This window comes from Hibiscus syriacus, unplaced genomic scaffold (assembly GCF_006381635.1).
Source record: "Hibiscus syriacus cultivar Baekdansim isolate YM2019G1 unplaced genomic scaffold, ASM638163v2 tig00117048_pilon, whole genome shotgun sequence".
Taxonomy (NCBI): Eukaryota; Viridiplantae; Streptophyta; class Magnoliopsida; order Malvales; family Malvaceae; genus Hibiscus; species Hibiscus syriacus.
This window is the reverse complement of record NW_024063538.1, coordinates 7148149-7173980: the sequence shown is the minus strand read 5'-3', so window position 1 is coordinate 7173980 and position 25832 is coordinate 7148149. Positions and strand designations below refer to the sequence as shown.

The window sequence follows — 25832 nt, the reverse complement described above, 5'->3', positions numbered from 1 at the left end:
CTTTCTTTTCATTCGTAACCTCCATTTATGTTTATAATACACCATTATACACTTTGATCTATAACATCTTTTATGTTGATAATGCACCCATATGCATTTCAACTATAGTATACTTTTTGTTGATAATGTACCCATATACATTTCAACCATAGTATACTTTTCTGTTGATAATGTACCCATATACATTTCAACTCTAGCATGCTCTTCTATTGATAATGCACCCATATGCATTTCAACTCTAGCATACATTTATGTTGATAATACACCTTGAAGATACTCATTTTTTTCATTTGAATATTATTTATATTATTATTATAATTATAATTATAATTATAATTATTTTTATTATTAATAAATATTATTACAGGCCCAATTCAGACTGGACCGGCCCATTTACAGACCCAACAATAACCGACCCAATTACAACAGCCTAATAGAAACCCTAAACCCAACTAAGGTTTCAACATCTTCATCCAGCCGCCTTCTCTCTTTCCACCGTTGGATCTGATTTGATCCAACGGCCCAGATGGCTCCAGACAAAACCCTAGGGTATCATCACCCTAGGGCCACACGGCCGTCGTTGCTTTTGCCGCCAGTTCACTCCGTTTCAGCTGCTTCCACGACGTCCACCAAAGGCTTCCAGAAGAGCCCTTCCAGCCGCACACGTCGCTCTACAGTGAGTCACCACTGGAAATCCGGTGACTCACTAAACAACCACCTTATTAACTGGTCCGAGAGCCACACCGTCGATGGCTTTTATAGCCATCGACCACCTGCAAACAGAAAAACACGACAACAACCCAAGAGAAAAACAGAAAGTAAAAAAAAAAGAGAAGAGAAGATACAGAGAGCAACTCAACAACCATAATAGCAAGGAAAATACGAGGGATACTTACCAACAAAGCCCCGCCGTCACCGGAGTTCACACGAGCCTCCAAACATCACCAAAGGCCTACGAAAACCCGAAGGTATTTTCGTAGATTTGCTCCGATCGGGAGTTTTTTAAGAGAAACGGTCATCGGAACCATCAATAGGACGGTCCGATCTGTATTTTGGTGTAAAATTTTTTTTTCCGACTACCGGATGCGGTGGCCGGTGGCGGGGTCAACAAGGGCGAACGGCTGCCGGCCGGTGCCGCTTCTCTCTGTTTTAGAGAGAAGCGAGAGAGTTTTATAACTCTCTCATTTAGAGAGAGAAAGTGAAAGAGAGAAATGGCCTTAAGGCCGTGGGTTTTGGGCCTTAAATACCCCTCCCCGAACGACATCATTTTGGGGAGGGGTCTGTCTGTAATTAATTAAAGGACAAACCCTGTCTGCAGCCCAGTAACTTTGTAATTTTTCATTATAGTCACTGAAATCAAATTATGAACTTTTTAATTTAATCTCTTAATGTCATTTCTTTATAATTTAGTCACTGACATAAATATTTTAGACAAATAACCGATTTAGTCCTTTAAGTCTAATTAATTTTATTTTAATCCCGAATACATGTTTTAAACTTATTTTAATTTGATATACGAATTTGTTATAATTGTAATATAGTCACTAAATTAATAAATAGGTAAAATAGCATGCTTAGCCCCTGTAATATTAAATAATTAATTGCAAATTAGATTATTTAATTTTAAAATATTATAATTTAGTCACTAATTTTAATACTTTAAGTTAATTACTAGTTTTTTTATTTATAGTTTTAATTTCATTATTTTTAGTTATTGTTTTATATTTATTATTATTATTATTATTATTATTATGTATAAATATATATATATAATAAATAATATTTGTTTATTTATTTTTATAAAAATAAAAATCCTATTTATTTAATTTTATAGATTACTTTTAAGAAAAATAATCATATTTTGATATTTATTTATTTTTTAATATCAAAGAAAAGAGCTGTCTTAAAGCACCTAGAAGCCATTTTCTGATATTTCTAGATAATTAGATATCTTTTATATTTATATATCAATATATTTTTGTAAAATTATAAATTTGAAAATAACAGAATTATAAATTAAATATATCTTTGAATTCTTAAATTTCCAATAATAGAGACAATTTATAATTAAAAAGTACCAATTTTGGGCGTTGTAGGGGTGTTAATCCTTCCCTAAACGTAACCGACCACGAATCCCTTTTTTATTATTAAAAAGAACGAATTTTTGGTTAAAACGCATATCAGTTTATCTTTTAACTGATGTTTTCTTAAGAACTCTTTTAAAAGATATTTTTTAGGTATTCGACCTACCTGACCCAAAAGGCCGATGGCAACTCCAAATTATTTTAAAAAAATCATTTATTCACATCACTTTTCTCGCAAAATAAAAATTTCGTACCCGGATGAAAGCCAGTTACGACAGCTTGGCGACTCCGCTGTGGACCTGGTCAAACTTTTAAAATCAATTATAAAATTGTCTCTATTAATTATAAATTAAAAATTCATATATTTAATCTATAATTCTTTTTTTCAAATTTTATATATACTTATTATTTTCATAGTATTTATATATATATTATTTCATTTTATTTGCAAGTATTTTATTTCATTATTTATTTTTCTGTCAGAGGTTTGAACATTTCTCCTCACACACAACACTTGCATTGCATAACATAAAGCTCTATAATTGAGTTTGTCCCTTTTAAGTGGAAGTGAAAGCGACGTCTTCGTGAGAATTTATTCTGCGTGTCAGACCTAGCAAGTAACTTTCAGGGTTCATATGCTCTATGTCTTCGTGAGAATTTATTCTCCGTGTCAGGCATAGAGAAGTGTATCCCCTCGAATTGAACTCGATCCACTTTAGTCTGTGATGGACTACGATTGAGGGTTAACAGCCCAAGGGGGCACTAACAAGGACAATTCAGGTACCTTTATTCTTAGATCTGAAACCCTGCATATAATAAACCCTAGCAACTCTTCTGATCTGAAGCCATGCCGAAATTTTGTCCAAAATAGGTGTACACACAGGAGAAATGAATTCTAACTTTTTCTTTTAATTTATTTATTTTCTTACTAAATAAATTGCATGTGAATTTAAATTATTTAAAGTATGAAGAAAGCATGTTTAAATAAAGATATTTAGGTAGACATTATTATTAAATTATTTTTTCCTTTATTATGTAAACTAATTCATTTTTTTGTGTGTTCTTTATTTCTTCTGTTTGCATAGCATCATACAGGATAAAAGGCATTGATCCTCGTGTTAATTGTCTCATTGGAAAACCTTTATCCATGGATAAAAAGTGTTCAAATCAAATAGTTCTAAACTCAGAAGTAAGACAGTGGGCTGAGGACTTACAAAGACAAGGGGGAGACAGTCTGCAGGATGACTATGTATCTGAGTTAGCCAATTATGCTCTAGTTTCGTTAAAAAAATGATATGCAAGATTTGCGAGGCATTTGGGAGAGTTGGGACTCAAACAAAAAGTTGTAGTTTTATCAGACTTACGGAGACATCCCATATTTGCTCTATGTCGAAGTTGATGATGACTTAATTTGAGCCTTAATTCAATTCTGGAATCCAGGATACAATTGCTTCACTCTCAATAAGGAGGACTTGGTTTCTACTATTGAAGAGTACACAACTTTTCTACATATAGAAGGGGCTTTGGAGAATCGAATTTATTCAAGGTCAATTAAAACTCAACCTTTTCGAGTTAAATTAGCAAAGATTGTCGGAGTACGAGAGGAATGGGTGGTATCCCGTACAAAACAAAAGGGTGAAAGCGAAGGCATTGCTTGGACCAACATTAAAGAACTTATTCAGAGTCATCCAGACACTAAAGTACGATTCGATCTCTTTGCTCTGAGTATGTATGGTATGGTCATCTTCCCAAAAGAATTGGGATATATTGAAGCTGCAGTAGTAGATTTGTTTGAGCAGTTACCAAAAAGGGTTAATCCTGCTTCTACAATTCTAGCAGAGACTTTCAGATCGTTAAACTCTTGTAGAAAGCTAGGAGGTGGAAGATTCTCAGGGTGTGCCCAATTGTTATATGTCTGGATCCGTAGCCATTTCTGGAGGACAGAAAAGGTTTCATACCGACGCTTTAATACGGACTACTCACCATTAAAAGAATTTCTAGAGAAAGAATGGCTGAAAGAAATTACGAAAGATATGTGGATTAATGCCTTTCGAAATCTGCAAAGTGATGACATTGTTTGGCGAGCCCCGTGGAAAATCCAAAGGGAATTCTTTTACAAATGTGGTGATTACAACTGGATAATGCTGCTCGGATTATGGGGAGGAATCGGATATGCACCACTTTTGGTTATAAGACAGTATGATGGTCGTCAATTTGTACCTGTCACTACTAGATTACATTCGTCTGAGTTCGCATTCCACAGCAAAAATTATAAAAGAAATATCATGGAGACCTTTATAGCTTGGAAAACAACTTTTTGTATCCGAGCTAAAGCAGCAAAAGAAATGTTAACTCCTGATTATGAGGAATGGAGATATGTTAGGAAAAATGAAAATATCCCTCTACCATACCAAAATGAGGATATCTCTATGGAAGATCGCATTAAGGTGGTTCTATCAGAGATTGAAATCCTGAGAGCTGAGTTTGAAGCAGAAAGAGAAGGTTGGTCGAGATAATTAGAGCAAATAAGACGAGATAAAGCTATGTTGGGTGTTGACATTGACTTTCATTCATCACAATGTGCAATGTTGATAGAAAACAAAGAAAAATTTGATGGTGAATTCAGAACATTAAAGAAAAATTACCAGGAGTTATATAAATCCCGGAAATCATCAGGACTGAGCCGATCAATAGTACAGATGACCAGAGAATTGAACATCGAGAAAAGTCGAGTTGAAGATCTGAAAGGAAAGAATAGCCGTCTACTCAAAAGCCTTGAGAAAGGAAAGTAGAAAATGAAAGATTTTGAGGTTGACAGAAAAGAGCGAATTATAAAACACAAAGCTGAACACCGCGAGATCATGAATGAAATGCAAAGAGAAAGGGATTGAGCCAAAGATTTAGAAGAGATGAAGAATGACATCCTTGATAAATTTGAAGTTGAGAAAAATATCATGTTCAAGGGATTTGAATCTGAAATGAACCATCTGATTGCCGAACTTGAAGTCAGGGGCCAAAGGATTGAAGAGTTCAATGTTGAAAAAGAAAAATGGGAGATGGAAAGAAAGAATTTCAACACCAAACTTGAGGCAGAGCAAGAAGTGGCTAGCAATTGGATGCAAAGATACAAAAACAAGAATGTTCAAATCCATAAGCTTAATCAAAGGACATAAGAAGCACGAACAAAACTTGAAGAAGATCTGGATCAGTCTAGAAACAAAAACTCAGAGTTTAATGCTTACATTTTGCAACTTGAAGAGTCATTATTTCAAGAAAAGGTTCGTCTAAGACCTAGTGATCTTAAAGAAAGTAATGAGGAGAGTGCTTCACTGCGAAGACTTATTAGAGATCTTGAAAAAACTCTACATAATTGTCAAGTCAGAATCACTGAGTTAGAGCAAACTCTCGAAGGAACTAATGAACAATGGAAAAAATCAACTAATTTCTATGTAGAAAGAAGTGAAGAAAGAAGCAATATGGTATTCGAGGCCATGGTACAAATGAGCGAAGTTGCTAGATATGTTGGGGAACTAGCTGTTGAAGCAAAAATAATTGAGCATCACGTTGATCCAGTTTCTAAGTTCGGAAAGAAGATGTCATGGCTAATGAAAGAAATTATAGAGCTTAATAGGAAAGCTACGCCTTATCTGTAGTTATGAACTATTATAAAGAAACTTTTGTATGTCGATGAAAGTTGTTCTATAACAGTTAACTTTTTGGGATCAATACCTTTTGCATACATGCATTTTGCATACATTCATTATTCATTGCATTATTTTCTTTATGTATAATTTTTATTTTTAAGATAACATTCATTAATTAAAATTTGAAAAAATAATATCAAAAGAATTTTCAATCGCAGTTATTCTGGCCAAAAGAGAAATACAACATCACTACGGTACTCGACAAGCTACTAAGAAAATTATGGAGGATAAAATACAACGTATTGAGGAACAACATAATAAAGAACAAGAAGAGATGAGAATGAAGCTAGAGAAAATTGAAGCCAGTATTGCAAACTTACAAGACAACATGGTGCAGAAAATAGAAGACATGTTTAAAAGAAGGCTATCATTGGAAAAATGCATGAAAATCTTGTATCTTTCGACCAAGAACCTATGTATCCTCTAGGTTTCCCACCAGAACCAATTTATCACTCTGGTACTACACCTATACAAATCAATGCCCGCACATCAGCATTTCAAGAAGCCAAACCACATGAAAATCAACAAGTGGATCCTGCATCTTCAAGCAAAAATTCACTTATATCAGATGTGAAAATAGGGGATTTTAATGCTGAGCATCTAATCCCAGATTTGAATGAGCTGAATGAGAAAGAAAAAGTAAATGTAGAATTGACGGTAACACATGCCCTTCATCCCACATTACTATGTTTTGTCACATAATGGCAGGATATGTGAAAGACGAGAAATTGTTAATTCACTGCTTTCAAGATAATTTGACAGGACCAACTTTAAAATGGTATACTCAATTAACCAAAGCCAACATTAGATCCTGGAAAGATCTGGCTAAGGCATTCCTAGAGCAGTACCGCCACGTAACAGACATGGTCACTGATAGATGGACTCTCCAAAATTTGGAGAAAAAGAAAAACGAAACATTTAGACAGTATGCTCAGAGATGGCGTGACACAGCAGCCCAAGTTCAGTCACCTCTATCAGAAAAAGAGGCCACAGTAATGTTTGTCCATACGTTAAAAGCTCCTTATTTAAGTCATCTAATGGGGAATGCAACCAGAAATTTTGCAGATTTGGTCATTTCTGGAGAACTCATTGAAAATGTCTTGAAAAGTGGCAAAATTGAATCAAATGAGGGATCTAGTTCCAAAAGACCTATGTACCGAAAAAAGGAGAACGAAGTCAACAATGCAAGCTCTTACAACAAGGATTCTTCGAAAAGTGTTACAATAACCCAGCCAAGGGTTAAGAAAGGAGAAACAAACACTAATCGAGTAGAGTCCAGAGGATCTCGAAAGGAAAGTGAAAGGTTGTCTTTTACACCTTACTATGTTTTGTCACAGAATGGCAGGATATGTGAAAGACGAGAAATTGTTAATTCACTGCTTTCAAGATAGTTTGACATGACCAACTTTAAAATGGTATACTCAATTGACCAAAGCCAACATTAGATCCTGGAAAGATCTGGCTAAGGCATTCCTAGAGCAGTACCGCCACGTAACAGACATGGTCACTGATAGATGGACTCTCCAAAATTTGGAGAAAAAAAATAACGAAACATTCAGACAGTATGCTCAGAGATGGCGTGACACAGCAGCCCAAGTTCAGCCACCTCTATCAGAAAAAGAGGCCACATTAATGTTTGTCCATACGTTAAAATCTCCTTATTTAAGTCATCTAATGGGGAATGCAACCAGAAATTTTGCAGATTTGGTCATTTCTGGAGAACTCATTGAAAATGTCTTGAAAAGTGAAAAAATTGAATCAAATGAGGGGTCTAGTTCCAAAAGACCTATGTACCGGAAAAAGGAGAACGAAGTCAACAATGCAAGCTCTTACAACAAGGATTCTTTGAAAAGTGTTACAATAACCCAGCCAAGGGTTAAGAAAGGAGAAACAAACACTAATCGAGTAGAGTCCAGAGGATCTCGAAAGGAAAGTGAAAGGTTGTCTTTTACACCTTACTATGTTTTGTCACAGAATGGCAGGATATGTGAAAGACGAGAAATTGTTAATTCACTGCTTTCAAGATAGTTTGACATGACCAACTTTAAAATGGTATACTCAATTGACCAAAGCCAACATTAGATCCTGGAAAGATATGGCTAAGGCATTCCTAGAGCAGTACCGCCACGTAACAGACATGGTCACTGATAGATGGACTCTCCAAAATTTGGAGAAAAAGAATAACAAAATATTCAGACAGTATGCTCAGAGATGGCGTGACACAGCAGCCCAAGTTCAGCCACCTCTATCAGAAAAAGAGGCCACAGTAATGTTTGTCCATACGTTAAAAGCTCCTTATTTAAGTCATCTAATGGGGAATGCAACCAGAAATTTTGCAGATTTGGTCATTTCTGGAGAACTCATTGAAAATGTCTTGAAAAGTGGCAAAATTGAATCAAATGAGGGGTCTAGTTCCAAAAGACCTATGTACCGGAAAAAGGAGAACGAAGTCAACAATGCAAGCTCTTACAACAAGGATTCTTTGAAAAGTGTTATAATAACCCAGCCAAGGGTTAAGAAAGAAGAAACAAAAACTAATCAAGTAGAGTCCAGAGGATCTTGAAAGGAAAGTGAAAGGTTATCTTTTACACCTTTACCAGTACCCTATGCTGAGATCTATGATTTGCTGTTAAAAGAAGATGTCATACGGCCCTATCCGTTGGTTCCCATACAACCACCATTCCCTCCATGATATGATGTAAAAGCGCACTGTGTTTACCATGAAGGAATTATGGGTCATTCTATTGAAAACTGTTTGGCATTCAAAAGGGTGGTTCAAAATTTGATCAACACTGGAAAGTTGGAATTCAATTCACCATCTACATCAAATCACCCGCTGCCAAATCATGGAGATAAAAACATGAACGCGATTCAGGAAGAGAACAGAAAGAAAGCAAAAACTGACGTTTCTAAGATTAAATCTCCTTTTGTTTGGATATTTCAACAACTCTCCTTATCCGGTATTATTCCACAAGAATTCAGGCCAAAGTATAATGAAGGTAAGAATTATTGTGAATATCATCAAGAGAAAGGGCATGAAATTCAACTATGTCCTGAATTTAGGGATTTGGTGCAAAAATTAATGAATATCAAAGAGATAGAATTCTTTGAAGAAGAACCAGGGAAAAGAGAAGATGATGTTTGCTCATCAGAAGATTCTAAACCTAATCAGAGAACAAGTGATCCTGTGATTATTAATGTGAAATCATCTACAGTGATTCCTGCACCAACAAAGCCGAAAATAGTTATCACAACTCCATTACCATTTCCATATAAGGATACCCACAGGGTACCTTGGAATTATACTACCAATGTTTCAATAGTAGGAGGATTTGTTTCTCTAAAAAAAACAGAAGAGAAAATACAGAGTCTGGATTCGACATCTGAAGCAGTGAGTGAAGTCGGATTCTTTACAAGAAGTGGGAGATGTTACTCTCCCGAAACATCAGAACAGGTTAAAGCAAAAGGAAAAGCCATGGTAATACCCCAAAAGGTATTTGATGATGAATCCCCTCCAGCATTCAATGAGCCTGTAACAGAAAAACAAGCGCAAGAATTTTTGAAATTCCTGAAACATAGTGAATATAGTGTGGTTGAACAACTACATAAACAACAAGCGCGAATTTCTATTCTTGATCTATTGATGAATTCAGAAGCACACAAAAATGCTTTGATGAGAATGCTTAATCAAACCTTTATCCCTGAAGATATATCCCTCAATAAACTTGACAGAATTGTGGGACATATAGCCGCTGACAATTACATAACGTTCACGGATGATGAAATACCTGAAGGCGGAATGGGGTCAGTAAAAGATTTGAATATTACCACACATTGTCATGGTCATGTTTTGCCAGGAGTATTGATTGACAATGGATCCGCTCTTAACTTGATGCCTCTAGTCACACTTCAAAGAATGCCTGTGGATAAATCGCACATGAAAAGTTATTAGAATGTAGTGCGAGCTTTTGATGGCACTCAAAAAGAGGTGCTTGGGAAAATGGAAATACCATTGTTGATCGGACCAGTCGTGTACAATATTGAATTTGTGGTGATGGACATCCACCCTACATATAACTGTTTATTAGGGAGGCCATGGATTCATTCTGCAGGAGCTGTTCCTTCTTCATTACATCAGAAATTGAAATTCGTTGTTGATGGACAACTAATATGCGTAGGAGCTGAAGAAGAAATCATTGCGTCTATAACAAGTGATGTTCCGTATATTGAAACCAATGATGATGCTCTCGAATGCTCTTTTCGAGCTCTTGAATTTGTCAATGCAACCTTTATTGCAGAGGGAAGCAAAATTCCACATCCCAGATTATCTGATTGCACCAAGATGACTGTACGACAGACTTTAGGCATCGGAGCTAAAACTAGGAAAGGTTTAGGAAAGAATCTTCAAGGGAGTTCAGTTCCTGTAAGTATGAAGATGAAGAAAGATCATTTTGGGCTTGGATTTAAACCCAATTTTTAGCAAAAGAACAAAGAGATGAAAAGAAGATGTGAAGATATAAAGGCAAGGTTGAAAGGAGAAGAAATCCCTTGGGAACACATGTTTTTCCCGTAGTTGAAGACCACATTCAGATCAGGAGGAACAGTTAATGTAAAACAACAGCTTGTTGAGGCCTTTAAAGAAGAAAAGTTGACAAAAGATCAAAGCATAGTTGAAGAAGCTATGAAAGGATTATTTATCAACATGATCATGAATGACAACAAGACTGGCAAATACTTGGCTAAAATTCGCCCTTGTTTTCCTGGAGAAACACTCAACAATTGAACTGCTGAAGACCTCCCTGTAGTTTTTAATATTAACACAGAGTAATATTCAGAACTAATCTTTATGTTTAGCCCAAGAGTATGAAAACTTTTTGTTATCTTGTAAAGGAAATTATGTTAAGTTCACCTAATATTAAATATAAGAAATTTTCTTTAAAATTTTCAAATGGCAATCATTCTTTACATTCTTTAAATTTTTTACATTCATTATTTTTCATTTATTTACTATATCCTTTCGGAAATATGTCCGACTTAAATTTTCAGGTGTCACAATGCTAATAGCTTGTTTATTCCTAAATTTAATCGAGAGATAAATATAGAGCAGCCCATATGTCTGGAGGAAATCAATGAGTGTGAGGATGAACTGGAATGTGATGTTCCTACTGAATTATTAAGACTGATAGAAAAAGAAGATAAACAAATTTTACCTCACAAAGAAGAGATTGAGACTGTAAATCTGGGAACAGATGAAAAAATGAAAGAGGTGAAAATTGGTACTACTCTGACAATCCAGATAAAACAAGAATTTATAAATCTCCTTCAAGAATTCAAAGATATCTTCGCCTGGTCTTATCAAGATATTCCTGGTTTGAGTACAGATATAGTGATGCACAAACTTCCAATCAGTCCAGAATATAAACCATTCCAATAAAAGCTCAGGCAAATGAGGCCAGAAATGTTGTTACAGATTAAAGAGGAAGTGATGAAGCAGATTAATGCAGGTTTCCTACAGCCAGCCAAATACCCAGAATGGGTAGCCAACATTGTTCCAGTACTAAAGAAAAATGGGAAAGTTCGAATGTGTGTGGATTACAGAGATCTCAACAAAGCTAGTCCGAAAGATAGCTTTCCATTACCCCACATAGATACCTTGGTGGACAATACTGCAGGACATGCATGGTTTTCATTCATGGATGGCTTTTCAGGATATAATCAGATAAAAATGAACCCTGAAGACATGGAAAAAACAACATTTGTAACCATGTGGGGCACATTCTGCTATAAAGTAATGCCATTTGGATTGAAAAAAGCAGGGGCAACGTATCAAAGAGCCATGGTAACTTTGTTTCATGACATGATGCACAAAGAGATTGAAGTATATGTGGATGACATGATTGCCAAATCCCGAACCGAAGAAGAACATATTCAAAATTTGAGAAAGCTTTTCCGGAGATTGAGGAAGTATCAATTAAAGCTCAACCCTGCTAAATGCACTTTTGGGGTAACTTCCGGGAAGCTTTTGGGATTTGTTGTTAGCAAAAAAGGAATTGAGATTGATCCAGATAAAGTAAAAGCAATTCAAGATCTTCCACCACCCAATACAAAAAAAAGAAGTTCGAGGTTTTTTGGGAAGATTAAATTATATATCCCGGTTCATTTCTCAATTAACTGACAAATGTGATCCAGTGTTCAAATTACTTCGAAAGAACAATCCTGAAGTCTGGAATGATGAATGTCAAGAAACTTTGGATATTATTAAGAAATATTTATCCAATGCCCCCATTTTAGTATCACCAATGCCTGAGAGACCGTTAATTCTCTACTTGACAGTCTTTGAAAATTCGATGGGAAGTGTACTGGGACAGCATGATGAATCTGGAAGAAAAGAAAAAGCCATTTATTATCTGAGCAAGAAATTTACTGATTGTGAAATTCAATATCCACCAATACAAAAATTATGTTGTGCCTTGGTGTGGGCTACTCGAAGACTCAGACAATACATGTTATATCATACTACTTGGTTGATATCCAAACTTGATCCTTTGAAATTCTTAATGGAATCACCAGCTTTGACAGGCAGAATGGCTAGATGGCAGATGTTATTATCCGAGTTTGATATTGTATATGTCAACCAAAAAGCGATAAAAGGAAGTGTCATAGCTGATTTTCTGGCCAGTCGTGTATCGGATGGTTATCAGCCTTTGAATTTTAATTTTCCAGATGAAGATTTGTTGTGCATATCCATGAATGAAGAAGTCGGAATAAATGATGAATATTGGAAGCTTTACTTTGATGGAGCATCTAACGCCTTGGGACGAGGAATCGGGGCAGTGTTAATTTCTCCAGAAAATATTTATTATCCCTTTACAAGCAGACTGGAGTTCTTTTGCACCAATAACATGGCGGAATATGAAGCTTGTGTCATGGGATTGAAAGCATCCATAGAAAGAAAAATTAAATGTCTCAAGATATATGGAGATTCATCGTTAGTGGTGTATCAATTACGAGGTGAATGGGAAACAAAAGATCCCAAATTATTGGAATACCGAAATTTTACCCTCGAATTAGTGAAAGAATTTGAGAGAGTCACCTTCAATTATCTCCCTCGAGAAGAAAATCAAATGGCAGATGCTTTGGCTACATTAGCTGTTATGTTTCAGGCAACTAGGAAAGTTGATATGATGCCAATCAAAATGCAAGTATATGAAATTCCTGCACATTGTTATAGTGTGGAAGAAAAGGTAGATGGTAAACCATGGTATTATGATATCCTGCAATATATCAAAAATCAAAGTAATCCACACAATGCATCTGAAATTGATAAAAGAACCTTGAGAAGAATGGTTGCTGGATATTTTCTTGATGGCGAGACTATGTATAGAAGAAGCAATGATCAAATGCTATTGAGATGTTTAAATACCAGCGAATCCAGAAGCATCATTGAGGAAGTACACAGTGGAATATGTGGAACACATGCAAATGGTCTTTCCATGGCTAGAAAAATAATGAGATATGGATATTATTGGGCTACCATGCACACAAATTGCATTGATTATGCAAGGAAATGCCAGATATATGCAAATAAGATTCATGTACCCCCATCTCCTTTACATGTAATGACAGCACCCTGACCATTTTCTATGTGGGGAATAGACGTCATTGGGGCAATCACACCAAAAGCATCGAATGGACATTGTTTCATCCTTGTGGCAATTGATTATTTTACCAAGTGGGTTGAAGCTACTTCATATGCCAATATTAAGAGGTCCACAGTCTGCAAATTCATAAAGAAAGAAATAATTTGCCGGTATGGCCTACCAGAAAGGATCATTACAGATAATGCTCTGAACCTGAACAACAAAATGATGACCGAACTTTGTGCACAGTTTAAGATCAAACATGCAAACTCAGTGGCATATCGTCCAAAGATGAATGGGGCAGTTGAAGCAGCAAATAAGAACATCAAGAGAATCATTACAAAGACCACTGAAACTTACAAAGATTGGCACGAGAAGTTACCTTTTGCTTTATATGCATACCGAACTACTGTTCGAACATCTACTGGGGCAACGCCTTTTTCTTTAGTCTATTGAATGGAAGCAGTCTTACCAATTGAAGTTGATATTCCATCGCTTCGAATTTTGAGAGAAGTAAAATTGGATGAATCTGAATGGATCCAAGCTCGATTTCATCAATTGAACCTTATTGAGAAGAAAAGATTGAAAGCCATTTGCCATGGACAGATGTATCAAAAACGGATGATGAAGTCTCATGAAAAGAAAGTACATCCAAGAGAATTCCAAGAGGGTGATCTAGTACTAAAAAAGATCTTGCCTATACATAAAGATTTCCGTGGGAAATGGATGCCTAATTGGGAAGGGCCATACGTTGTAAAAAAAGCCTTTTCCGGAGGAGCGTTGATCTTGGCAGAAATGGATGGAAAAATTCTGAGAAACCCAATAAACTCATATTCTGTCAAGAAATATTATGCTTGAAGAAAAAATGAAATGAAAAAAAAGGAAAAAAAAGAGAGGGTCAAGATGAAAACTCGCAAAGGGCATCTTGCAACCAAAGGAAGGATTTGAGTTGAAAACCTGAAATGGCGGCTCAAATGTATGTTGATATTAGGCATCTGGCAATTGAACCCTCTTAATATTTTGATAGTTTGGGAGGAACTTCACATCTACAAGCATTCTGACAACGTTTGAGATCTTCCAGACAAAAGCCTACATCAGTACTCTAAATTATATCAATTTGATTAATTTAGAAATACTTATGCTAATAATTTGTTGAGTCATTTGAATTTTTATCATTCCTATGCTTGCCATAACTTTGAATACAATTCTATCTATTTATTAATAAATTCTAAGTTTATTTTCTCTAAATTCAATTTATTTGAGATTCAATTTATTTTCGAAAATTCAATTTATTCTTTTATTTTGTAAATGGATTAATATAATTTTGAAATAAGTTAAAGATTTCTGAATATCACTTTATGTTAATACTTTTAAAGGCATGGAATACAAAGTAAGTCTTATCAACGTTTGCAATCATTGTTAAAAAGCAAACAAATTATTACCATCATAGAGTTATTTGGAAGCAGAACAAGAAGAAATATGTTCTCAATTGGCAGATTATGAATATAGCCTTTTCCATACAGCAATACAAAAATACTTCGAATCTACAAATTCTGGCTCTACATCATATAAAGTACTGTGATGTTTCCAAACACCAACTGAAGAAACCACCACGTTATCATGGTAGAAATAAGGAGGCCCAATAGCATCTTCTAGAAGTGTTCTTTGAGTTATCTGATCTGGTTCAGTAAGAACTCCAAAACCAATCATTGAATTAGGAAGATGAACTGCATGATTATCTTCATCAAGAAGCTTCTTTCCAATCTATCTATGCTTCTTCTTTTCTAAGAAAATCATAGCCCAAGTTTCGCCTTTTCTTGTAATTGGGATCATTGCATAATGGCTTCCTATCTTTTACCGGAAGAAGTGTGTCAGCAGCCTTAGCCATTTGAGCAGCACATATAAAATCTGTCAACTCTGCAATTGATGAAGCAGGATCATATCTCTATGTCTATTGAAGACGTAGCATTTGAGTATCCCATTTTCGTCAAGTATAACAATTTACTCTCCTCATTAGAATCAGAATTCAGGATTTTCTCGGTATCAAAAGAACTATCAATATCTGTGAAATCATCTTGAAAGATCACTTCATGATCAGATAAGTAGTTATCAGAATCAACATGTTGCATGAGTGCGAGCTTTTCAAGAGCCTATACTATTGAGTTTTATTCTCAAGTGGTTTTGTGACATCATGCAAAAATTCAGGCATATCTACATCTACACTCTTCAAAGATGATAGATTCTCCATTCGAAGAGGAAAGATTTATTGTATTTCTACACAATTGAAGAAATATCGAGTTCACCAATTTGAAATCAAATAAAAATGAACTTAATATTCATGCATCATATTTAGGCATTTGCAAAAATAGGTGCATTTCCATTCATTTTATCCATGTTAAATGTTGACAGGAATTTCAAAGATTTTAGCAAAGATTCAAATCCATCACAATGGATCAGCTTTTCCAGTTAAAGTTCATAATGAGAAGAACTCATCTGAAGAAGGAAGAAGAAATTCATAATGAGAAGAATTTGTTCAACATTTTGCTCAAATCCATCACTTGATGGATCAGCTTTTTCCAGAGAAAGTTCATAATGAGAAGAACTCATCTGAAGAAGGAAGAAGAAATTCATAATGAGAAGAATTTGTTCAACCTTTTGCTCAAATCCATCACTTGATGGATCAACTTTTTCCAGAGAAAGTTCATAATGAGAAGAACTCATCTAAAGAAAGAAGAAGAAATTCATAATGAGAAGAATTTGTTCAACCTTTTGCTCAAATCCATCACTTGATGGATCAGCTTTTTCCAGAGAAAGTTCATAATGAGAAGAACTCATCTAAAGAAAGAAGAAGAAATTCATAATGAGAAGAATTTGTTCAACCTTTTGCTCAAATCATCACTTGATGGATCAGCTTTTCTAGAGAAAGTTCATAATGAGAAGAACTCAACTGAAGAAGAAAGAAGAAGTTCATAATGAGAAGAACTTATTCAACTTTTTTCTTAAATTCATCACTTGATGGATCAACTTTTCCAGAGAAAGTTCATAATGAGAAGAATTCATCTGAAGAAGGAAGAAGAAGTTCATAATGAGAAAAGCTTGTTCGACCTTTTGCATGACTCTATCACAGAAAGAGATATATCGTCATCAGCATTTCCAGAAGGAATTCATAATGAGAAGAATTCATATGAAGAAGAAGAAGTTCACAATGAGAAGAGTTTATTCAACCTTTGCTAGATTACATCACAAAAGGAGATGAGTTGTCATCCCCAGTGGAAAAGTTCATAATGAGAAGAGCTAATCCCAAAGAAGAATTATTTCAACATTCCCATCATAATCAAGTGAAGTCAAATGAAAAAAACTTATTATCTTTTCGTCTTTGCTCTATTCTTTTTTAACACAAGAATAAGCAAAGAGGGGCAGCTGAAGATACTCATTTTTTCATTTGAATATTATTTATATTATTATTATTATTATTATTAAATATTATTACAGGCCCAATTCAGACTGGACCAGCCCATTTACAGACCCAACAATAACCGGCCCAGTTATAACAGCCCAATAGAAACCCTAAACCCAACTAGGGTTTCAATATCTTCATCCAGCCGCCTTCTCTCTTTCCACCTTTGGATCTGATTTGATCCAACGGCCCAGATGTCTCCAGAAAAAATCCTAGGGTATCATCACCCTAGGGCCACGCGGCCGTCGTTGCTTTTGCCGCCAGTTCACTCCGTTTCAGCTGCTGCCACGACGTCCACCAAAGGCTTCCAGAAGAGCCCTTCTAGCCGCACACGTCGCTCTACAGTGAGTCACCACTGGAAATCCGGTGACTCACTAAACAACCACCTTATTAACTGGTCCGAGAGCCACACCGTCGATGGCTATAAAAGCCATCGACCACCTGCAAACAGAAAAACACGACAGCAACCCAAGAGAAAAACAGAAAGTAAAAAAAAAGAGAAGAGAAGATACAGAGAGCAACTCAGCAACCATAATAGCAAGGAAAATACGAGGGATACTTACCAACAAAGCCCCGCCATCGCCGGAGTTCACACAAGCCTCCAAACATCACCAAAGGCCTACGAAAACCCGAAGGTATTTTCGTAGATTTGCTTCGATCGGGAGTTTTTTAAGAGAAACGGTCATCGGAACCATCAATAGGACGGTCCGATCTGTATTTTGGTGTAAAAAAAAAAAATTCGGCCACCGGATGCGGTGGCCAGTGGCGGGTTCAACACCGACGAACGGCTTCCGGCCGGTGCTGCTTCTCTCTGTTTTAGAGAGAAGCGAGAGAGTTTTATAACTCTCTCATTTAGAGAGAGAAAGTGAAAGAGAGAAATGGCCTTAAGGCCGTGGGGTTTGGGACTTAAATACCCCTCCCCGAACGACGTCGTTTTGGGGAGGGTTCTGTCTGTAATTAATTAAAGGACAAACCCTGTCCGCAGCCCAGTAGCTTTGTAATTTTTCATTATAGTCACTGAAATCAAATTATGAACTTTTTAATTTAATCTCTTAATGTTATTTCTTTATAATTTAGTCACTGACATAAATATTTTAGACAAATAACCGATTTAGTCCTTTAATTCTAATTAATTTTATTTTAATCCCGAATACATGTTTTAAACTTATTTTAATTTGATATACGAATTTTATATAATTGTAATCTAGTCACTAAATTAATAAATAGGTAAAATAGCATGCTTAGTCCCTGTAATATTAAATAATTAATTGCAAATTAGATTATTTAATTTTAAAATATTATAATTTAGTCACTAATTTTAATACTTTAAGTTAATTACTAGTTTTTTTTATTTATAGTTTTAATTTCATTATTTTTAGTTATTGTTTTATATTTTTTTTTTATTATTATTATTATTATGTATAAATATATATAATAAATGATATTTGTTTATTTATTTTTATAAAAATAAAAACCCTATTTATTTAATTTTATAAATTACTTTTAAGAAAAATAATCATATTTTGATATTTATTTATTTTTTAATATCAAAGAAATGAGCTTTCTTAAAGCACCTAGAAGCCATTTTCTGATATTTCTAGATAATTAGATATCTTTTATATTTATATATTAATATATTTTTGTAAAATTATAAATTTGAAAATAACATAATTATAAATTAAATATATCTTTGAATTCTTAAATTTCTAATAATAGAGACAATTTATAATTAAAAAGTACCAATTTTGGGCGTTGTAGAGGTGTTAATCCTTCCCTAAACGTAACCGACCGAATCCCTTTTTTATTATTAAAAAGAACGAATTTTTGGTTAAAACGCAGATCAGTTTATCTTTTAACTGATGTTTTCTTAAGAACTCTTTTAAAAGATATTTTTTAGGTATTCGACCTACCTGACCCAAAAGGCCGATGGTGACTCCCAAATTATTTAAAAAAATCATTTATTCACATCACTTTTCCCGCAAAATAAAAATTTCATACCCGGACGAAAGCCAGTTACGACACACCTATATGGATTTCAACTCTAGCATACTTTTTCATTGATAATGTACCCATATACATTTTAACTATAGTATACCTTTATGTTGATAATGTACCCATATACATTTCAACTATGGCATCATTTCGTGCTAATAATGCACCCATATGCATTTGTATTTTCATACTCGAACTCATACACAATAAAACATAGTAATTACAGTAAAACATACATTATACAGTAACACATTAATATAAATACATGTAATCAATTTTATCTAATTGCATTAATAAATACTGACTTTCGTTTCTGCGGACTTGGCCTTGCCTTTTCTACCCTCAGTAGTTTATTTCGATATACCCACTATTAATACAGTATATCAATAGTGATTCCCAATTATACCCTTCCATGATATCAATACTACTATACTATGGTACTGATACCCCTATATGGTATCGATACCATAATTAGGTTCGCTGTTACCCGATATCGATACCCTCACCATTGTATCGATACCACTTTGTTAGGTATCGATACTGATTGAATCAGTATCGATACTTCTCAGATGATTTAGCCTGATTTTTCCCTATGATATTGGTATTGTTCTATCAGTACCGATACCCCTGCCCATATTTTCCAGTTTTCAACCGGAAATTTAACCAACTTTGGCCAATTTTCCCTTAGCAATACTATATAACACTTCTCTACTTAACCCTACTTCCTTTCCTTCATTTAGACACTTAAAACATCCAATATTCCTTAAGAGCATTTGATACTAAGAATCACACCACAATTTCTATCTTTTTATTTCACTCAACCAATGTTTCTAATCTTTCATTTACCTTAATGACAAGTCAATTTTACAAACAAATCTCAATAAACCTTCATATATTAACATATCATTATAAAACCCATTTTCTAAAATCTTTTTTATTTCCTTTATCTCCTTGTTTTAATCCCATATATGCATTCATTAATCTTCCATCATATACAAGTATTCATTAACTAGCAAAAATTGAAGGAATAAACCATTAGATTGAAAACTTACTTTTAAGCTTATGAGAGAACTCTTCTACAAGGAAAAGAAGAAAAAAGAAGAAAGAAACCTTTTTCAACCTAATCCCCTTTTACGTTATATTATTATACCAATTTAAAATACATTTAAATTCTCTTTCATATAAAATACCCAAAATGCCCTCTTAATAATCCATAGTCATAATTTAGTCTTAACCATTAATCCTAACCATTCTTATCTTTCATTATTAATAGAATAAATCCTAATATTTTTTAATCATTTCAATATAGTCCCTATATCAGTATTTTGGCATTACAATTCTCCCCCTTAAAAAAATTCATCCTCGAATTTTAAAGAAGTACCTGAAGCAAAGAGATGATGAAACTGCTATTTCATATCCTTTTCTCTTTCACAGGTAGCCTCTTCCACTTTATGATTCTGCCAAAGCATTTTGACAAATGGAATCCTCTTGCTACGCAATTCTTCGATTTCCTTAGCCAATATCCTCACTGGTTCTTCCTCATATGTTAAATCTGGTTGAATTTCTATCTCTTCAGGAGTGATAACATGCGAGGGATCTGATCTGGATCTCCTTAGCATCGATGCATGGAAAACATTATGGATCTTGTCCATATCTGGAGGCGAAGCTAACTGATAAGCCACGGGTCCAACCCTTTTTAATATCTCATACGGTCCAATAAATCTAGGACTCAATTTTACTTTACGCACAAAACATAATATATTCTTCGATGGCGATACTTTCAAAAATACTTTGCCTCCCATTTGGTACTCTATTTCTTTCATTTTCAAATCTGCGTATGACTTTTGAAGATCCGAGGTTATCTTTAGATTATTCCGAATAATTTTCACTTTATCTTTCATATCTTTCATCAAATCTGGCTCTATCTGATCTCGATCTTTCAATTCAAACCAATTTAATGGTGTTTTACATTTTCTCTCATATAGAGCTTCATACAGGGCCATCTTAATACTCGATTGATAACTATTATTGTACATGAATTCCTCTAACGGTAATATTTATCCCATGTTCCCTTGAAATCAATCACACATGCCTTTAGTATATCCTCCAAAATTTGAATGGCTCTATCTGATTGCCCATCTGTCTGCGGATGGAAAGTTGTGCTGAAATTCAATCAAGTACCCAATGCCTCATGCAAAGACTTCCAAAATCTTGAAGTAAATCTGGGGTCTCGATCGGACACTATCGATATCGGTACTCCGTGCAGTCTGACTGTCTCTTTTATATACAACTCTGCAAACTTATTCATCGAGTAGTATACTCGTACCAGAATAAAATGAGATGTCTTGGTTAATATGTCCACTATAACCCATATCTAGTCCTTTTTACCTGGTGACAACGGTAACCCCGAAACAAAATCCATTGTTACCCATTCCCACTTCCACTCAGGAATATATATAGGCTACAGTAATCCAGATGGCACTTGATGTTCAGCTTTCACTTGCTAATGAGATGTCTTGGTTAATATGTCCACTATAACCCATATCTAGTCCTTTTTACCTGGTGACAACGGTAACCCCGAAACAAAATCCATTGTTACCCATTCCCACTTCCACTCAGGAATATATATAGGCTACAGTAATCCAGATGGCACTTGATGTTCAGCTTTCACTTGCTGACATGTTAGACATTTAGTAACAAATTTTGTTACAACTCTTTTCATGCCAAACCACCAGTAACGACTTTTCAAGTCTTGATACATTTTATTTCCGCCTGGGTGCATAGTCAGAGGGCTATAATCTGCCTCATACAGTATATCTCTCTTCAATTCATCATCGTCGGGCATACAAAGTCTCCCCTTATAGTATAGACATCCATCCACTCTTATTTTAAAGTCTTTGACTTCATTCCTTCCGACTTGTTCCATTATCTTCAAACATTTCTCATCTAACTTTTGCAACTCTTTAACCCGATCCAAAAACGTCGGCTTTAACTTAAGCTGAGCATTTAAAGTGCCATCTTTCTTTACTGAAATACGTGCATCCAAGGCTCGTAAAGAATCAAAAATCTTTCGAATTAATGCATCTGTTACCACATTTGCCTTACCCATATGATAATCAATGATTAGATCATAATCTTTTAGAAGCTCAACCCAACTTCTTTGTCTCAAGTTCAATTCTTTCTACTTTAATAAATACTTCAGACTCTTGTGATCTGTATAAATATTGCACCGCTCACCATACATATAATGACGCCAAATTTTCAGTGCAAACACAACTGCCGCAAATTCTAAATCATGCGTCAGATAATTTTTCTCATGATTCTTCAATTGTCTGGAAGCGTAATCTACAACATTTCCATCTTGCATCAGAACACACCATAATCCATTATGGGATGCGTCACTAAACACCATGTATTCCTTTCCCGACTCCGGTTGTACAAGTATCGGGGCTTCCGTCAATATTCTCTTGAGCCCTTCAAAACTTTCTTAGCACTTTTTCGTTCATACAAAAGACACATCCTTCTTCAACAACTTAGTTAGAGGCAAGGCTAACGTTAAGAAATTCCTTACAAATTGTCTATAATAAGAGCAAGTCCCAAGAAACTTTAGACTTCATAAACCTTCCTTGGGGAGTGCTAATCGACTATTGTTTGGATCTTTCTTGGATCTACTCGAATACCTTCTATGGAAACTATGTGACCAAGGAAAGCAACCTCGGCTAAACAAAATTCTTTGACAATTTGGCATACAACTTCTTCTCGCAGAGCGTCTGAAGAACTACTCGAAGATGAACACCATGCTCTTCTCTTAACTTGGAATATACCTAGATGTCATCTATAAATATCACCACAAATTGGTCTAGGTATGGATGAAATATTTGGTTCATCAAATCCATGAATGTCACTGGTGCATTAGTCAAACCAAATGGCATTACTATAAAATTCATAATGCCCATACCTAGTACAAAAAGATGTCTTTGAAATATCATCTTCTTTGATCTTCAACTGATGGTACCTCGACCTTAAATCTATCTTAAAAAACACCGATGCTCCTTTCAATTGGTCAAACAAATCATCAATCCTCGAAAGAGGATATTTTTTCTTTATGGTGACCTTATTCAACTTACGGTAATCGATACATAATCGCATAGTTCCATATTTCTTTTTTACAAATAAAACAAGTGCTCCCCAATGAGAAACATTATGTCTTATAAACCCTTTATCGAGTAATTCTTATAGTTAGGCTTTCAATTCTCGCAGTTCAGTCAGAGTCATTCTATATGGAGCCATGGAAACCGGTTCAGTACCCGGATAAATCTCAATCCAGAATTCTACCTCACGATCTGGAGGCATTCCCGGTAAATCCTCCAGAAATTCTCTAGCCGTAGGAATATCATTTAATCCGACTTCTGGAATTCTTGTATATATCACATTGGCTAGAAAAGCTATACATCCCTTTGACATCATCTTCTTCGCAGTCATCGCATATATCACATTCGAGGGTGATTTTGATCATTCGCCGATTATTACTATTTCTACTCCTTCGGCGTTCTTTAAAAAAAACTTTTCTTATGCAAATCGACCATCCATAATGTGAGGAAAACCAATCCATACCTAGAATAATTTCAAATTCATTGAAGGGTAATTCCCTTAAATTGGCCAAAAACACAATCCCCTGGATCTTTATAGGGCATTTGCTACATACTGTAGACACTTTCGCACTGTGACCCATAGGATTTATCACTATCATCTCACTCCCTATTGGTTATAAAGGAATTCCTCTAGCTCTAACCAATTTTGTACTAATGTATGAATATGTAGAACCATGGTCAACTAAAATAAATACATGTTCATCATAAAGATGGAAAATACCTGTTATGATTTCAAGGTCATCTCGATCCTCAGTGGTCTTAAGGTTATAAATTCTAGCAACTCCCTGAGTCTCTTGTCTTGGCATTGATTATGTATGTCCCCTGGACCTACCCCTTACTCTGTTTCTATTTGAGGCTGCCACTGATCTTTCAGACTATACCGAATTATAACCAGATTTCTTAGGGCAATGCCGTGCAAAGTGACCCATATCGCCACATAGAAAACAAGCTCCATTGAAAAATCTACATACTCTTCGGTGTAATTTTCCACAAGTTTGACATGGATTTCTTTCCACAGAAGCTCTACCCGAGCTAGTAGCAAAAGATTGGGATTGTCTACTCTTCTGTGTTGCTGCTGCAAAACTATCTCTCTCTGAGAATCTGGAACTTGATCTAATAATATTCTCGAAGGGGGATTTGGGATCAGTGTGTGATATTAAATGTGTGTCGGACAAGTTCTACGAATTCTCAGACTTAAAGCTTGACGTGAGCAAGAGTAAACTATTCTACTTAGGCATTGAGGCCGAGGAGTTAGATTGCATCGAGGCTGTTTTGGGGTTCAAGAAGGGGAGCTCCTGGTTAGATACCTAGGGGTGTCGTTAGTCACTATGAGGCTCTCGAAAAAGGATGATCATGGTCTTTTGGAGACGATTCGGGAAAAGCTTGGTCACTGGGAGGGTAGGAAGCTTAACTATGCAAGAAGATTCTAATCGATTCGAGCTGTTTTATTTAGCATCACCAATTATTGGTGTTTTCATCTTAGTCTCCCTAAGTGAGTTATCCATCGTATTGGATAAATGTGTATATGATTCTTTTGGAATGGTCAATACGAGTCGACTTCGGGTGCAAGGGTAGCTTGGAGTATGATTTGCTTCTTGAAAGCTGAGGGGGTCTCGGTTTGAGGGATATTGCTTGTTAGAATCGGGCATGCACGCTTCAATTGATGAGGAAAATCCTTGCAAATAAGGAATCACTTTGGCTAACATGGATTAGGTGTTATTATATTGAAGGGAATGATTTCTAGAGTATTAAGCCACTATGTCTATGAGTTGGAGTTTTTGAAAAATCCTCTCCCTTAAGAGAATTGGGCATAAGTTGTTTGTTGGTTCTCCTTCTAACATGGTGAAATCAACTAAGCAGATTTAGGGGGAGATTAGAGAAGAGGAGGAACGAGTCATTTGGCACAATTTGATTTGGTTCCCTTTGTACATTCTTAAGCATGCATTGATTACTTTGATGGCTTTCCTCGACGGCTACCTATGAGAGATAGATTGGCTCATATGGGATTGATGTTAAATTATGAATGTGTTCTTTACGACTTGGCAAATGAGGGCATGGACTACTTGTTCTTTGATTTCCTTTTTTGCAGCTAGTGTTTGGAGGTAAATTTTAATTTTATGTAGATTGGACAATCGTATTATGGGCTGGGAATGTGAGCTAGAATAGGTGTGCTCATACCTTCAGGGTAAGTCCCTTCTTATATTGATTTTGAAGCTTGTTTGGAGTGGGTTTATTTACTCTATTTGGAAAAAATGGAATAATAGGATTTTTCGAAATGTTAATCGTAGTGTTGATGACATTGTGAATGACATTCGTGATTTTATAAGTAGTAAGCTTGTTGGTACACTACAACAAAATTCTTCTACAATGGCGTTTTTTGAGTAAACGCCACTAAATTTAATCATATTGCGACATTTACACTCCAAACGCCACAAAATGGTAACTTTAGCGGCGTTTTTATTCAAAAAGCCGCGATAGAGTAGTACTTTAGTGGCATTTTTATACGAACGCCGCAATAAGTTCATCCATAGTGGCGTTTTTTAACAAACACCATTACAGAGTAGTACTTTAGCAGTGTTTATATAAATGTCATAATAGGGTTCATCTATAGTGTCATTTTTTAATAAATACCGCAATAGATTAGTTCTGTAGTGGCGTTTTTATACAAACACCACAATAGGTATAATCTATAGTGGCATTTTTCAACAAACACCGCGACATAGTTGTACCTTAGTGGCGTTTCTATAAAAATGCCGCTACATACTCATACTTTAGTGGTGTTTTTATACAAACGTTGTTGTATA

The 25832-nt window shown here is 35.2% G+C and overlaps 1 protein-coding gene across 1 annotated transcript; it reads right to left on the bottom strand.

The window, feature by feature from the left end:
• Nucleotides 1-20283: 20283 nt before the first annotated feature.
• LOC120197605 lies at nt 20284-21986 on the bottom strand. Its single transcript, XM_039199078.1, has 2 exons — nt 21688-21986; nt 20284-20488 (listed from the first exon to the last, which is right to left on the bottom strand). The coding sequence occupies exons 1-2, from the start codon at nt 21984-21986 to the stop codon at nt 20284-20286; spliced, it is 504 nt and encodes a 167-aa protein (XP_039055009.1).
• Between the last annotated feature and the right edge of the window lie 3846 nt (nt 21987-25832).

Bases quoted from the DNA above. Each gene is read 5' to 3' on its own strand.
- LOC120197605 (XM_039199078.1), bottom strand. From the start codon at position 21,986: ATGGGTAAGGCAAATGTGGTAACAGATGCATTAATTCGAAAGATTTTT. The intron at 20,489-21,687 runs GTATGAGGCAGA...ATCGATGCTAAG, and splicing joins GAATTGAAGAGAGATATACT to GAGATCCAGATCAGATCCCT.